This window comes from Sturnira hondurensis, unplaced genomic scaffold (genome assembly GCF_014824575.4).
Source record: "Sturnira hondurensis isolate 20B ecotype Veracruz unplaced genomic scaffold, ASM1482457v3 Scaffold0020398, whole genome shotgun sequence".
NCBI classification, from domain to species: domain Eukaryota; kingdom Metazoa; phylum Chordata; class Mammalia; order Chiroptera; family Phyllostomidae; genus Sturnira; species Sturnira hondurensis.
Window position 1 is genome coordinate 515,983 of NW_028093029.1, and position 12,645 is coordinate 528,627.

At 59.8% G+C, this 12,645-nt stretch overlaps 1 protein-coding gene across 3 annotated transcripts in view; it reads left to right on the forward strand.

Annotated features, from left to right (window-relative positions):
* Positions 1-6,848: 6,848 nt before the first annotated feature.
* GRIK1 (glutamate ionotropic receptor kainate type subunit 1) overlaps positions 6,849-12,645 on the forward strand; it is a 198,739-nt gene continuing 192,942 nt past the window's right edge. For all 3 annotated transcript variants that reach the window (XM_037029669.1, XM_037029667.1, XM_037029668.1), the window contains exon 1: positions 6,849-7,322. In XM_037029669.1, coding sequence (XP_036885564.1) covers positions 7,205-7,322 — 118 coding nt within the window. In that variant the 5' untranslated portion in view covers positions 6,849-7,204. The remainder of the gene's footprint in view (positions 7,323-12,645) is intronic.

Genomic DNA, 12,645 nt, shown 5'->3' on the forward strand with positions numbered 1-12,645 from the left:
CAAAAATAACGCAGGAGCAGCGCCTGGCCGCAGCGCCCCGGGCGCGCACATGCGCACAGAGCGGACGCGCCTGGCCCGGCGGGGCCTGGAATCCCAGCGTGTGAAGAAGCGCAGCAAGGGTGGCCGGAGGGTGGCTGTGACCGTGGACACCTCCTCACGAGACGGGGCGACGGTGACCCTCAGAGGGACTCCGACAAGAGTGGTGGGTGGGAAGCCAGTGCGCAGAGCCCGGGGCAGCTGAAGGGGGAGAGAGGAGGCCCGGGGTTGGGGGTGGGGCCCAGCCGTGTTTCTGTGAGCAATCGCACACTCCCCAAGTCATGGGCTTTGCGCTCATAAATTTTTTTAAAAATCATTTAAAAAATACATGACACTTCCAGTAAGAGCCTGGGAGGAAAGAAATTAAACTGAGATGTAATAATTGGGAATGCGGCTTAATTTATGTGATTTAAACACGAAGGAGCCGCGTGTGTTTTACGAGGACTTGTGGGCTGTGAGCCCACGGGGAAGGGCGGGCGGAATGAGAACCGGGATGTGCTCACGGCGGCGCGCTTCAGTTCAACCCCACGACGGCGGTCACGGGCGGTCACGGGGGCGGTCACGCGGTCCCAGGGTCTCCAGTGTGGGCCATCGAGGGTCCTGGGCCCTAGTCCATCATCCTAAAGCCAAAGCGACTTCCACAGACGCGATCCCAGGGGACCACGGTTGTTACAACACTGACCCAAGGAGCAAACATTGAGCGGACGCCGAGCACCTCGCTGGGCAAACGCAGCCCCCTTCCCCAGCCCGGACTTCCAGGCCCCCTCTCCGAGCTCGCGGTCTCCCAAGCACGCAGCCCGGGCAGTGGGTCTGTGTCCTGATCCAAGAGGGCGCGCTGGCCTTGACCTTGGGCGGCCCGGTGCTGTGCTGCGGGCCCAGGCCCTGTGCACCCCCCAAGCCCTGATGGGGAGGAAACACTGAGGAGAGAGAAGCCCTCCGCCACAGGCTGAGACCAAGTTCTGCCACCTGGGAGGCAGTGTGGGCCGCCCCTTCGATGGGAGCTCGGATAACCCCTCATCAGAGTCGGTGTGGGGACTGGGGACGGGAGTCCGGGGCAGCAGTGGAGCTTCGAAGAGGGGGTTGTGGGGAGTGACTGACGACAGAGAGGCAGGGTCCCCATGCACAGGGAGAGGGGCCCAGTGGTGGTGGGAAGGAGCCCAGGCAGGCCCTGCAGGAACAGGTGCAGGGGAAACTGAGGCCACGGGCCAGGCAGGAAGGACCAGAAACCGTGGCTTGGGCCCTCGGCTTCAGCAGGGCCAGGACCCTCTCCCCGCCCCGCTCCCGGCCACTGGGAGTCTGTTCGGACTCTCAAGAGGTGAGGAGCCCCCCACCCCAGAGCCCTGTCCTTGCCTGGGGCTGGCCCCACCCACCCAGAGCAGGGCGGCATTTCACAGCCATGGCATCCTCTGCTTGTCACCATCTCTGCGGCCTAGGTGGGGGGCCAGTAGTAACATTAGTGAGCCCCTGGGAGGGTCGGGGTGACCCTGATGAGCACCCCTCAGAATATGGCCCGTGGTGAGGGGTCAGCAAACACTCTGGAATTGGACAGGAGCAAGGCACAGAGGGGTATGTAGCACACGGGCCCAAAAGCCTGTTTCGTTGACACGTTTTTCATGTTCACCAATAACTTGACTGGTTTGGGTATTTTGAGCCAGCTGTCTCCTGAGTGGTAGAACATTGATCGTCCTCAATTAATGTCTCGGTCGGATCGCTGTCAACTTCCGTTGGTCAGCCCCATTGTGGGGCTTTGTCCAGTGAGAGGAGACTTCGCAAACCACTTTCGACACATTCGATCCATCACAGCACCTCCTCCCTACACTGCACAAATCTTTTTGTGTGTTTCAGTTGCATTTTTACCTTTCTTGAAATAATAAAGCATAATATGCAGAAAATGTTGCTTATTTTCTTCCATCTTCAAAATTAAAATGGCTGCACAAAAATTCACCGCTTTTCAAGTTTTGTTAAAAACGCACGCTGCTATGACAACTGTCACAACCCTAACAAAATTGTTTCAAATGAAATCAAGGACAACAAAGCACTACTAGACCCATTGTACAGAAAAACGTAACGGACCTTTCAGCTGACCCAGTATCCAGGCGAAGTCCCAAAGCCGGCAGAGCTGACCCCTGCTGCGGAAAGCCAGGCTAGCGGTGATGCTTGGGGAGGGGGGAGTGGCTGAGCGGCACCTGGGGACGTGGCCCTGCTCTGCCCCTGGTCCCTGGTCAGGTGGGTCCCACCAGGCTGGTCACTTTGTGACAGTTCGCCCCACAGCTCCGCACTCAGGGCTTGCACACTGTGCACTTTAAAGAATCACAGAAGTCAGCCATTGTCACCGTGACCACGATCTGTGATCGTAGGCCTGTTTGCAGAACTTCTCGCATGGTCGCAGGTTCTATGAGCACCAGCACTGAGTCTGCTCGCCGTGCGAAGGGTTTAGCGCCTCGTGGAGCCCCTGACACAGAACAAAGCCTGGGCTCAGTCAGGCCACCTTTCCATTCGCCCCCGGGGACCCCGACTTCATCGTCGGAGCAGCAGTGGCAGGGATCCCGGCAGCCCCGAGTCCTGGCTGGCGGGAAGTGCGCTCTCCCCTGCGGCCACGCTCGCCACCTGGCCGAACTGCTCACTTGAGAAGGTCAGTGTTACCGTGCACCGAGTTCGCCTCTGCTGTGAGAAAGTGGAAACGCCTGCAGCCAGACCCGGTTCAAACTCGGGGTCGGCCCCTTGGCTGTGCCACGTCTGGCATGTTGCTCCCCCTCCTCTGCCTCAGTTTCCTCCTCGGTAATGTTTGCGTGAGAGTGCACTCCTCCCGAGGTTCCTTGGATACCAAGCACACAGGTGCGCACCGTGAGTCCCCGCTGACTTGCAGGTCAGTCCTGTGAGGCCTCAGAGGCCCTGGGCCAGTGACCTGGTCTTGGTGGGGACCCAGGTCTCCCCACATTCTGGGGTCCCACCTGCACCTTTGCTTCTCCACTCTCAGAGGAGCCCCCCATGTTGGGAGGGGGCTACACGCTGGCTTGGTCCAGGCCTTTCGTGTGACCCTTCATTCGAGTGTCTTGACACGCTCAGGTGTGAAATGTTAAATAAGACATTGTTCTCCCTCAGAGGCGCTCTCCCGGTAGGGCGCGTTCCGCGGGGCTTTGCAAACGGACTAACGTTGGTACAAAAACCACAGTGAGGTTGTTCAGGCTTCACCACAGCCGGCGCCAAAAGTGCTCCCTCTCCACACGGTCTCCCCAAACTCGGAGGAAACACAGGCACGGTGAGGGGACACGGTCAGACCCCCGTGCAGGGCCCGAGTGTGACACGAAACGTCAGCTGGTCCAGGTTGGAGCTGTCAACGAAATCCAAAGGGACACTGGGCTCGCTGTTGAGTTCGGTCTCACCCGTGCGCCCTGTGTGGCTCAGGACGGGTCCCTTCAGCTGACACTCGCCCAGCGCCCCGAGTGCAGGACGCGGAAGTTCCGGGCTAAGCCCGCCCACCACCACCGGCCACCACTGCCAAGTCTGTAGCAAAGCAACTGAACGGGGAGAGAGGGGGCTGCTCGTGACTGGGGGGTTGGAGGGGGGACACTGATGGGAACGGCGGACAGCTCGCTTAGATTGGGTGAGCAGGATGGATGAGAAGAGGCAAGCGGCAAAAATTGAGACTCCATTGGACTAGACCAGACGGCAGGTCGTGGAGACCCCGGCCAGAGCCAGGGTCTCAAACTGCTGCTTTTGTCCTTCTCAGGCCCTGGGAGGGGGTCTGTGGACAGGGGTTGGTTGGCTGTCGCCTGAGGAGGGCACTGGCGACACCTAGTGGACAGAATCCCTGGACCGTGCGAAGAAAACAGGCCACCGTGAGAACCGCTTGTACGCAGCTAACTCCTGGCCCTGGGTGTCAAGCATTTGAGGTTGAGAAGCACCCACGAGTCAGCAGGACCCCTGCGGAGCTCCAGACTCGGAGAGTGAAGACCCGTTTCGGAGGCAAAACCGAGGGAGTGCGGAAGCAGACTGGAGGTGGAGAGAAAGGGCGGGGAAAGTCAAGAGGGTGTGCTGGGCTGTCCCCTGCAGTAGCTGGATGGAAGGAGGAGGCACCGAGGGGGCCTGGGTGGCAACCTGGGCGGGGGCAACGGGGTGGCACAGAGTCAAGAGTGTGACACGTTGTGTCCGAGGCAGTAAACAGAATTGGAGACCCGGGTCTCCCCACATTCTGGGGTCCCACCTGCACCCTTGCTGAGTCTGGGGCTCGGAGACGATTTCTCAGCCAAAGAGGAAATTGGGGGATCCCCAGCTGAAAGGTGTTTAACACCTCAGGACAGACTACATCACCCGGGGAGGGGGAATAAGATAAACCAGCAGCCTAGAAAGGAGGACTGCGACCCCAAATCAGTCCCCATGGCTGGCAGGTGCCAAAGCCCCCTGGCTGTGGCTCTGATCCTCGGTCCCTGTCACCCTGGGTGACAGAGTAGACGCACGCGCTCTCACCACCTTTTGGGGGTGCAGTTACACTACTTGGGTTCCTTCCTTGATTCTAAGATATTTTTCTTTCATCTAATTATCATACAAAATCAGGTTAATTTTACAGGGATTAGTACCTAAGGGACACCCCACCCCCACAGGAGGCTGCGGGCGCTGGCCCTGAGCTGCGGTTCACCACGGAGCACCATCAGTGCGAGTGTGAGCTTGGGGGATGGGGAAAACAGCACACGTTCAGCTGGACATGTTTATTCTCAGGAAGGCACTGTGAAAAATGAGACTCGGGAGTGGAGAACACAGTCGTTCTGGGCAAAGAAATGACTCGATGTATAGAGATACATATATGTGTGTATTTATATACGCACTATATATACACACACACACACAAAATACAGCTCTTGTCAAAAGCAGGAAACAAATTAACAGCAGCTGCTGAGCACTGTGAGCAGCTCAGCACTGCGAGCCTCTGCGCATGGGCAGCAGACGGGAGCAGTTTAACAAGGAGATACATTTTAGTTTTCAGCTCTGCAGAATTCCACAGATGATACAGAACAGAGACTTCAGTGCCCCGGGTACTCTTTATGAAACCCCCTGCAGGAAACGCAGCCTCTCTGTTATCTGACAAGGCGACACGGGTACAATGTGGCAGCATTTCCTTAAACAATGCAGGACCCACGGCTCTGCAGTTACCGGAACCAGCGCTGTTGACTCCTTTCCAATGAGCGGAGTTACCTCAGTCTCTGCCGTCCGAGGTGCAGTTAAGCTAGAAATGCTCAAATAGACTCTTTTAGCCCAAAAAGTCATCGCCAAGTGAACAAATACTTGCTGAGTAGCAAGGGCTTTGGAGAACACGTTGAGCTTCCCATGGAAAGCACTTTCTGTGACAGGCTTGTGTCCCCTCCAGCGGCCTTATTGTCCCTCGTCCTGTGTCACAGAGGAGAACGCCAGGCCTCAGGAAGCTCATCAGTCAGGGTGGCGTGGGCTACGCCGCAGTGACAAACAGGTCTCCACATCTCAGTGGATCAGACACAAAGCTGATGCGTCACTGATTGTTTGACAACTGTTCGGGGCAACTCCTCTCCAAAAGGCGAGGCAGGGATCCAGCCTCCTTCCACCCGGAGCCTGTGCCTTTCGGGGTTACCTTGGCAAGGGCAGGAGAAGAGAGTCCTGGGGGGAGGGCAAGGGCAGGGGGCGGGGGCCCATGAAATCTTGCTGTGACTGCCTTCCTCTTCACACAGAAGTGGTGCACACCACGTCCACTCACACTCTGTGGGCCCGCCGAACCAAAAAGGTGCAAGCGTTCGTGCGTCTGGGAGGAGGAGAACTGGGCGGAGGGTTTCTCAGCTGCCCTCCCAGAGTGCCCGGAGCCAGGCAGGCGCCCGGCCTGCGGAGTGGGCCCGCAGCTCCAGCAGGGCGGTCAGCGCCTCTCCGAGGGTGGATGGCAGGTGCATTTTCCCACCGTTGAGTCTGAAGTGAAAAGTACCCGTCTGGGGCAGCACCGGTGTCTGTTACATGAATGAAGGAACAAATGAGCAGATGATTGCATCTTAGATTTACTTTAAACTGGCTCTTCTCCTAGGCTCAATGTGCAATGGGCATGTATGTTCTTTGGGATCAGTTGACTCGATATTGGTCATTTCTGCAAAAATCTTACTGAGAAAAACAGAAATCTCTGAATGTCAATGCAGAACCAGCCACCAGTTAGTTATGTGGAACATTCCGCACAAAGCTCCAAGGAAATTAAGCCAAAATGATCAAACGCTGGTGATTTCCCCGGGGAAGTGTCCTTGTCCTTCTACAGAGGAACAGTCTGGGGACCGACGTTGCTGAAATAGCTCGTCTTCCCCTGTCGGACCGAGAGCAAACCGGGGAGAGGCGCGAGGGCGCGCATTTCCCGGCCGGTCTGCACGTGTCCGCCGACGCGGTTCGCGAGAGAAGGTCCGGGGTCCGAATGGACGGGCGCGCTCTGTGCTGGAATCAAGGTTTCCCAGTCTCCTGCTCTTCGTCCTCTCAGAGTTAAATCAGGGGCTCGGCCACTCCCGGGAACATGGGCGTCCACGCAGGCGTCCTCCACCGAGTGAGGGGGCGCGTCCTTAGTTGGCCCTGTCCACGACCCTCCACAGGAGCGCGGGGCCATCACCGAGGAGCCCCGCCCCTCGCCGCTCGGCCGAGTTTCCCCGCGCGCGGCGCCAACTGGAGGGGCGGGAGGCTGTGCGCGCGCGTGTGCGTGGGGGTGTCTCCGCGGGGCTGGGCGGGCGGGACAGGGAGGGCCGGGCCGGCGGGGAGAAGCGGCCGCGATCCCTGCTCACCTGCAGGCAGGCAGGCAGGCGCCCTGCACCCACCCAGCCCCCAGCACCCCTCTCCTCCCCGCCCTCCTCGGTCGCTCGCCCTCCACCCACTGCCACTTCGCGTCGGATCGCTGGAAGAACGCGGAAGACGGCCCCGCACAGCAGCGGCAACTTTCCGCCTGGCTCCGGGCTCTGGGAGCGGACAGCGAGGACCCGCGGTCCCGGCGCGGCGCGGGGGGGCGATGGGCTAGCGCGGAGCCAGAGCCCCGGAGCCCGCTGCATTCCACGCGTCCCCACGCGCGTGCTCTCGGTCTGTCCGCGGGCAGCGCGCAGGGCGCAGACGCCGAGCGTCCTCGGAGCATGAGGCGAGACCCAGCCCGGGAAGGCTGCGTGTGGAGCGCGTGAATTGAGCCGCTCAGAAGATGAGGCGCCGCGCGGTCCTCCGGCAGCCCGGTCTCCGGACCCGAGACACCGGCCGCGCGCTCTTCTGTGTCCTCTGCTGCGTCCTCCCGCAGGCCGCCCCGCAAGTGCTCAGGATCGGTGAGTGAGCCCGGGGACGCTCCGGGCCCCGGGATCGGGGACAGCAGCCGGGCGGTTGGGCGGGAGGGTGATCCGCGCGCGCCTAGGACTCGGGAAAGAGGCAGCCGCGTCCCCGCTTCCCTGCCGGGCACGGTTGGCGGGCTTTTCCATCTAGGCTCCAGCAGGGTCCCGGTCGCCCGGTGCTGCCCGCTACGGCTGCGGGGTCGCACGGCTGCAGCCTGGGGCGCGGAGACCGGCTCTCCCCGCCCTAGCATCTGGGGGATGTCGGGCGCTCCGAACGCGCAGCCCTGGTCCGCGGCCACCTGGGCTCTGGGTCTCGCTGGCTGAGTCTCGAGTAGAATCGGAGGACCGAGAGGGACGGGGGAGGTTTCCCAGAACCTGCTGGCCGCCCGCCTCCAAGTTCTCATCGCTGCGGCGGGCTCCTCCGCGGGGAGTCCCCGAAGTCTGGGAGGCTCCCCACGGGGTGCAGGAGGCTCGCGCCCTCCGGCTGGGGGTGGAGGACTGGGGAGAGTGCTCAGTCGGCTCCACGAGCTCGCGCCGCGGAGGCCCCGCTTTGCTCCCCACTCTGCCCGCCTGCTACTGAGCGCGATCCAGTGCTCGGTGGAGGCGACCTCCAGGGAGAGTCTGGACCCCGCCTCAGGGTGGGTGGAAAGGGGCTGGACGCTGCCGGCGGGGGTCCTGGAGCCCTGGACGAGGCAAAGAGCAGGGGAGGGCGTTGGGTGTGGGCGCAGGTGCCGAAATGCACAGCACAGACCCCCAGGGTCGGGGGGTGCAGAGGTGCCCGGCGGCTTCTGGGAGGCTGGCGGGGTTGGCAAGCTCTTCGCCTCATTCACGTGCTCCCGACGAGCAGAAGCCAGTGTCCCCTCCCCTTCTCAGGCGTCCGCCTCCCTCTACAGGCCACTGTGCCCCCCAGAGACCGTCAGGGAGCTACAGGTGAGGGGTGACGCTGGGGTCTCACAGCTGCTCCAGGCTCCCATGTTAGGGCCAGGCCCTGTGCAGCCCACACCGTTCCGGGGACCAAGGGATGTGCCAGGGACCCTACAGGGCACCCTCCCCTCCCTGCTCACACCCGGGTGGCTGAAATTTCTCAGCGGCTGCACTGGGTCCGACCTGTGAGGAGCCAGCTCTTTGCAGAGATCCGGCTCCCAGTTCCCCTCACCGAACCTGCCCGTTTTTTACAAAAAAAAAAAAACAAAGGAAGTTTACTGCTTTGACATGAGCTTTCTCTCAGCATGTGAGATCTAGTTCTCAGGGAAAGACTCTGAGTACCAACTTTACTAAAGACATATTTTTCTAGGCTGTGGATAATGATAATGTGCATTTTTTAGATAATTTAGACTGAATATGAAGAGTCCCAAAGTTTTCATTTTTAAGCAAAGAAACTCCACTCATAACTAAGGTAGCTTTTGCCAGAGATGCGCCCCGACCCCACAGCGCCCTTCCCTGCTGCTGCACAGACAAGACCTGTCACTCGTGTCCCAGGGCCCAATGCCTGGGGACCCGACTGGAGGTTCACTTACATCGGGCACAGTTTGAAGGGGACAGACCCACTCCTAGGAGATGGGCCCACCAACAGCCCCACCTGCATGCAAACAACCCTGAGGGGGCACGCCTGCCCCCCCAGGTCTAGAGGAATTCCCGGGGGTGGCGGAGACCGTGGTTTGAGACGCGTCTGTCCGCACCTCTGCACCTGCTCCCAGGCTCCAAGCAACGGCACTCACCCATTCAGAAACGGTTTCCAAAGGGAAAACGGCCCAACATGATTCATTGGCCTTAAAATACGCGCTGCGAGACAATGAGATTCCCTTTCTCTCAACAAGAGCCGGTGGCAGCAGAAAGTGAAACCGCAGGGCCTGGGTCAGCTGTGTGCCCCATGGACAGCTCGCCCCTGGCCCCCCGTGGCCCATGGTGGCGCTGGCACCTAGGCCGGCTTGCACCAAGGACCTGCTTACCGCTGAGTGGGCATTTCAGTGCCGGGGGGAAGCAGCTTGGGGTCTGGCAGTTTCTTTGGTCTATTCGGTCCGATGCGGAACATAAAGGGTTAAATGAGTTGCGAAGCCAAGCAGCTGTGTGAGTGAGAGAGTGTGAGTGTGTAAGTGCATGTGTGTGAGTGTGTGACTGTGAGCATGTGTGAGTGTGTAGGGAAGGAAAGAGAAGAATTTGTCACCTCTCGTCTCTCCAACAAACTACGGGCCATTGGCTACCCGGCAGAAAGGGCCCCTGGTCGTTAATCGGAAGGTTCTGGAGGGCGCGGGCACCGTGCGCCGACCTTGTGTGGAAGAGGCACTTGATGGATCAGTTACTTGTCTGCTGTCCTTGCCAGAGTGTCTGCTCACACTCGGCTGCTGAGGGATGTGAGTGGAAGGTGCATCGTGAGCGTGTGGTGCACACACCCGGAACACCAGCAGGGTGGGGGAGGGGGTCCCTGCACAGACGTGAATGGGGTGGACGTCCTAAATCAGGAGGGTTCGGGGCGTGAAGGGGGTCCTGTAGGTTGGAGGGGCGCTAGTGTGATGCCCACCCTCCAGAGGGTCCCCGTGAGCCTGCGTGGAAGAGGTGCAGCTCCTCCGGGGGCTTCCCTACGGGGCGCCCAGGCCTTTCCCGCCTCTCCCTGTCCCCCCTGCATGTGACCAACCAGTGAACGTCACACACGCACCTGAGTCTCACGGCCACAGGCACCCTTCTCCCATGGCCACACAACCTTCACCTGACAGAGCAGGGTCTCATCGGCCTGAGCACATGGTGGCCCCGCCACCATCAGTGGGGAAAGAAGGTCCCACACATGAGGGAAATTCCTGGGACCGACACACCGAACCTCTGTCAGCGATACCAGCAGGAAGGTGCATTGACATGGTGCGAGTCACGTCGCCACGTCTCAGCAGGGCCCTGGAGGCGAGCTCGCGGTCTGCAGAGTGAGCAGCGGGGGCTGGGCTTTCGGACACGACTGTGGTCAGAAACCACAGGTGTGACCCTGCCTCCCAGACTTCCTGGCTCCGAGTCTGGGAACCGGCCTGTGCTGTGCATCTGAAAAATGGGCCTGACCCAGCTGAAGCCCTAGGCGTCCTCGGTGAGGGCACGGGAAACAGAGCACCAAGCAGCCTTGAGCTCTGCGGGTAGGCACCGGTGGCCCTGTGCAAGTTGCCCCTGAACCACAGGGGCCTGAACTGCACGGGGCCACTGACCCGGGTTTCTCCGTGAATACCGACCGGCCCAGTTGTGATCAGCAGTTGGGAAGTCCGTGGACACGCGGGCTGGCCAAGGACGCCGCTCTCTGCCATCTCCCATGGGGACTGGGCTGCCTGGGTAGCCTCGGGGTCTCCCGGATACAATCCTTCGTGGGTATGAAGGGACAACTAAGTTTTGGGGGAGTCACAAGCTCCTCACAGATTTTTCTGGTGCACGGCGGCCACCGCCCATAAACCCATGACTCTGTTCGAGAGTCGCCTGTAATTGTTCTGTTGTTCTTGTTCTGTTGCCCCTTTTTAAAAATTACCGATCTATTCCGTCTGGTCAGGGACTCAGTATTTTCATCAGGCATCCAACGTTCCTGGGCCCGAGTAGCCCCATCTGTGAACCGGCAGCCGGGCATCTGCTTCCACCGGTCACAGGGGAAGGTCAGGCACGCTCATTCTGTGCCTGCAAGTAAATGAGCAAGTATGACATGTTGCTCGTCTGTAAATACACACAGCACATCGAGAGATCAGTGTGGAAATATCAACAGTGTGGAACGTTAAAAGACAACGTAATTGTCCGAATGCTTTTGTCTCCTTAAGAGAGGCCCGGACGCCTTCCCCCTCAATGGTTAAGTTCGCTGCAGCATCATTTTCGAGTATTTTACCCTAAGGACCCCCAAAGTTCTGAGCAGCGTCTACGGCCTCTGTGTTTCCATTTTTTGCTCGAGCGTGCAACACGACTTTAATCACCGAATTCCTTCAGCATTTTAGTTCTTCACTAGACAAACCCTGTCCAGGAGTCTGGCCCACTGCGGGGGTGAAGGGCGTGGTTGGAGGACGGTGGCCTGCCTGCCCCTGGAAGCCAGTTTCGGGTGATTTTCAACACTCGTTATGACTGAAACTCTTCACCAGGCCTTCTGTGCAGGCGGCTTTTATTATTTACTCCAAATATTATTCTCAGCGGGTTTTCAGGTCATTTCCACTGTTGGTTTCTCACACCGCTGGCACCGTCAAAGACAATAGGTTCCAGCCCCTGAGGCGTGGAGGACAGACAGGGTGGGTCTGGGGACGCTGGGCAGAGACGTGACCGCAGCCTACAAAGGTCCCTCCACCCCGAGGGTGAGGCCCACACCGAAGAGCTCGAGAGCACGAGAGAGCGTGCTGATGGGAACTCCCACTGGCAAACCGGGGAGTGGAGCTCGGCAGTTTGACGGGGGCGGGGGGGGGGTCGGGCTGGAATACCATGTTTCTCCAAGTGAGCACTCCTCGCCTTATTAATTTATCTGCACAACTCGCCTTTTTCTAGACAATTATTTCACAAGCCTGGAGTTTCCACTGCGTAGACCTGGCCTGTCCCTGTTTCCTGCACGGTTAGTGACCCACACTTTTCACCGAGAAGACTGTGACTTGGTGGCTGTGCCTAAGTTCTGGTGCTTGGTTGCAGATGCGGGGCACGGAGGCCAGCTGCTGTCCTCTCTGGTCTCCGCCTGCTCACCCCGAGGGGGCTGTGCTGAGTGCCGCCCTGTGTGTGCACCCCCCCCCGACTGTTCCCCGAAGCTGAGCCAGGTGTGAGAGAAATGAAGGGCTGCTCTTTGTTTCGCAGGGAAAGCCGTGCCCAGGGCATGTAGAGGGGTCTGCGTCCGAGCACACCTTGGGCAGGGGGCACAGAGGACAGTCGGTGTCATTATCACCGGGCCCCGAGTTTCTCACGGGGCCAGGGAAGGCCACTCAGGGGGAAGACCGTTTTCACCGGCTTGCACGTTCACTGGGAATGGTTGGCAGGGGCGCTCAGGGACACGGCGAGGGTCCGCAGCCTCCGAGTCCCCTCCCGATGGCTCACTGCTGAGCCCTCCCAGGGCACAGAAAACAGTGTCTCTGCCCATGAGTGTTCTGAAGTTGTTTTGACCAGGAGAAAGTGGGATGGAGAGTGGCAGGTGGAGGGAATCAAACGTCCGCCTTTTCCTAAGGGACCGACCGTGAGATCGTGTGTGTGTGTGTGTGTGTGTGTGTGTGTGTGAAGTGAGCTGCGGAGGAGCAACGCAGAGCTGGGACCTGGCGTTGAGTGCGGCAGGCGCGGCGTGTGCTGGAGCCCAGGAAGGGACCCCCCTGCTCCCCGGCAGTGCCCAGGGGAGGGCTTTGTGCTCGACAGT